Source organism: Limulus polyphemus, unplaced genomic scaffold, assembly GCF_000517525.1.
Source record: "Limulus polyphemus unplaced genomic scaffold, Limulus_polyphemus-2.1.2 Scaffold146, whole genome shotgun sequence".
In the NCBI taxonomy this organism is placed as follows: domain Eukaryota; kingdom Metazoa; phylum Arthropoda; class Merostomata; order Xiphosura; family Limulidae; genus Limulus; species Limulus polyphemus.
Genome location: NW_013665756.1, coordinates 994,364 through 997,387, shown reverse-complemented (window position 1 = coordinate 997,387; position 3,024 = coordinate 994,364). Strand labels below are relative to the sequence as shown.

Genomic DNA, 3,024 nt, shown 5'->3' with positions numbered 1-3,024 from the left:
GCATGCCAAAATTATTAATGTGCCCATCACGTTCAGTCTTATTTATTTTATTGCTCAGACATTGCTGAAAATACTCTCTACATTCTTCTGAAACTTCGATACAAAAGTGACTTTACTTACAAGCACAGATGACGTTCTCTAACACTTCCCATTCAGGCCCTTGACAAACCATAACAGGCTTCCTGGACAGAGGACCCGATACTTCGTATCCTGGGTTACAGAAGTACCAGCAGATAGTACCCTGAGGATATTTTCCAGCAGTGCTTCTTCTCCTACAGAAGGTCTGGCCATTTGGTGGATCAATTGGTGTAGAACATTGCCGAGACCGATCCTTAGTTTCTATCAGATGGTATAAAATGTACAGTTAACTGATGCATTTTTAGTATATACATAATAACACGATGGCTTCTTAGTCTTTTATCATTATGATAAGAGACATTTGTTAAACAGCTTATCAGGTTATCCAGACAAGAGAACGTCCAATAGTCAAATAATTAATCAACAAACCAAAGATTCTAACCCTTACTTTTGCAATCCACCGATTTAGTGATGTTCCATCGTGAACGTCTGCATATTATTACAGAATCTTCTTTTGACATATGGTATCCAGCACTACAGGAATATCTACAGATGGTTCCTACTGGATACGCGTCTTCTATTGCTCTTTGGTCACAATGAATCTGACCATGGTTTGGAGATTCTGGATACTGACAATGTGGTTGTATACTTAGAGCTCTTCTTATTGCTGGATAAGGGAAATAAAATATGTTTTGGAGCTTGGATTTTAAAACTAACACCCTAAATTCCTCGGTAAAAAATCCAGCATTGTGAGGGACTTACTATCAATTTCTAATAAATTAATCATTGAAATATACTAGCAATTGTTACAAAAAAGAGAAAGACGTTTGGCTGAAAATGAGGAAGACACTGAACCAGATTTTCTATTTCTATAACACCCAGCACTAAACAACAATTACCTGGAACATTTTTGACAAGTTTTACTAAGTACTGAAAAGCGACTTATAAGCATATTTCTCTGCTTGGAGTATCGAAATAACTTATATCATTTACCAAGTCCGGTTAAATTTGATCTTCTCTTTGTCACATGAATTTACAACACATACGAATTTTTTCCTCACTTTCCTGCAAATATTTACATCCTATCCACACCAACTAGTATTAAGGAAAGGCTGTGATCTGTGGGAGACCAAAGATTGGCCTGAAATGATACTTTTATCTACCAAGTTTATTAATGTTGTTAGTGTCAGTAATTTCTAACTTGCTACCTGTTATTATTTACTAACCATCTTCTTTAGAAGTATGGTATTAATTTTATCACGACATTTATTTGGGTGGCATTTCACATCTTTACATAATATTTTGTTACTGGCGTTATCGTCACAAGTTAGCTAAACACTAAGGCCTATTTCTCGATTACAGTAATTTTGTTTTCTGGGTTACAAACTACTACTTTCTATTAACATAACCACTAATAATCACAACGTATTGCTTTGACTAGCAACTATATTTACCAATACAAAGTGGGGGTTCACTCGTCCACCGGGGTTTTTCTACGTCGTTCTTCTTACACGTAGCCGAAGAATTTCCCACCATATGGAAGTTCGGTCTACACCAACAATATCGATTGGACTGGTCGGTCACCGGTTTGTAGAGGTGAGGGATCATTTTATCATTAAACAAAAAGGGCTGAGGATATAAAAATATTGAAATTTCTTGTGAAGAAAAAAACCTAGTGCAAATAGAAAGAATTCTGAAGCATTATCTTCTATTTTACGACAAAAATGCACAACTGATTCTTATATACTTTAGCATAATTATGAATGATGGAATTCTCACAACTTATATTGACCTGAAAGTACCCTCTTTATAAACTTGACACATAAAAAGGCAGCCACCTTTTATTTTAAGAAATATGATTGGATAGTTAAACTTTTTTCTCTTCACAGTCCAGAAGTGTCCTTCACTAACTGTCCCAGAACACGGAGTTCTAAGGTGCACTAATGAAAGGAACTTGGGCAGTATCTGTAGGTTTGTCGGTCATCTCGGCACGTGACCGAAACACTTCCAACGAGTAAGTAGTGTTTTCTACATGAAAACTGACAGGTACTTCCTATCGCTGATCCATTAGAACACAGAACGAATCCTTGATCAGGAGGCCTTAATGGTGGACATTCTGCAACTGTTATTCATATTAATTAATTAAATGTTATATCACTCAATTTTAGGTGCAAGCTATGCTATACATAAAATAATAATTCACTCTTTTTTTTTGTACACCATTCACTTTCAATCTATAAAGATTCATTTCTTTACGAAGTAAGAACTAAATTAAACATTAGTTTTGATATCTATGAAATTAATTTCATTTTTTCCTTTACTCTTGTTTCTATTTAACCATTTTTATTCAAACCTTTTGTGTTATAAGATAAAATTGAAAGACAAAAATGGAAACACAGAATTTCTTATCTACAATCTGCAGAATTCTGTAGATGTACCAAACTCATGCCCGGCATGGCCAGGTGGTTAGGGCGCTCGACTCACAATCTGAGTGTCGCGGGTTCGAATCCCCGTCACACCAAACATGCTCGCCCTTTCAGCCGTGGGGGCGTTATAATGTTACGGTCAATCGCACTATTCGTTGGTAAAAGAGTAGGTGGTGGGTAGTGATGACAAGCTGCCTTCCCTCTAGTCTTACACTGCTAAATTAGGGAGGGCCAGCGCAGATAGCCCTCGTGTAGCTTTGGGCGAAATTCAAAACAAACAAACTGAATCAACGTTCTTCAGAAAACAAGAAGAATGTTACTTGATATTATATCAAGTAACCAGAAATGATAGAAACTTTAATGTTGTAGCTGTACTTAACAAGGTCCCCTTTAATGTTGTAGCTATACTTAACAAGGCCCCCTTTAATGTTGTAGCTTTACTTAAAAAAGGCACCTTTAATGCTGTAGCTTTACTTAACAAGGTCCCCTTTAATATTATAGCTTTACTTAACAAGGTTCC

The 3,024-nt window shown here is 36.2% G+C and overlaps 2 protein-coding genes across 2 annotated transcripts in view; both read right to left on the bottom strand.

Moving 5' to 3' along the window:
• Positions 1-120: 120 nt before the first annotated feature.
• LOC111083925 (complement receptor type 1-like) lies at positions 121-1,647 on the bottom strand (the record flags this gene model as incomplete). The annotated part of the gene is made up of 3 exons (XM_022380670.1): positions 1,533-1,647; positions 527-745; positions 121-339 (listed from the first exon to the last, which is right to left on the bottom strand). Coding segments are annotated over exons 1-3 (520 nt in total), but the record flags the coding sequence as incomplete, so codon positions are not given.
• A 326-nt stretch (positions 1,648-1,973) lies between these two features.
• The window catches only part of LOC106475346, an 89,780-nt gene continuing 88,729 nt past the window's right edge, over positions 1,974-3,024 (bottom strand). Inside the window, exon 9 of the mRNA XM_022380663.1 lies at positions 1,974-2,200. Coding sequence (XP_022236371.1) covers positions 2,019-2,200 — 182 coding nt within the window. The 3' untranslated portion in view covers positions 1,974-2,018. The remainder of the gene's footprint in view (positions 2,201-3,024) is intronic.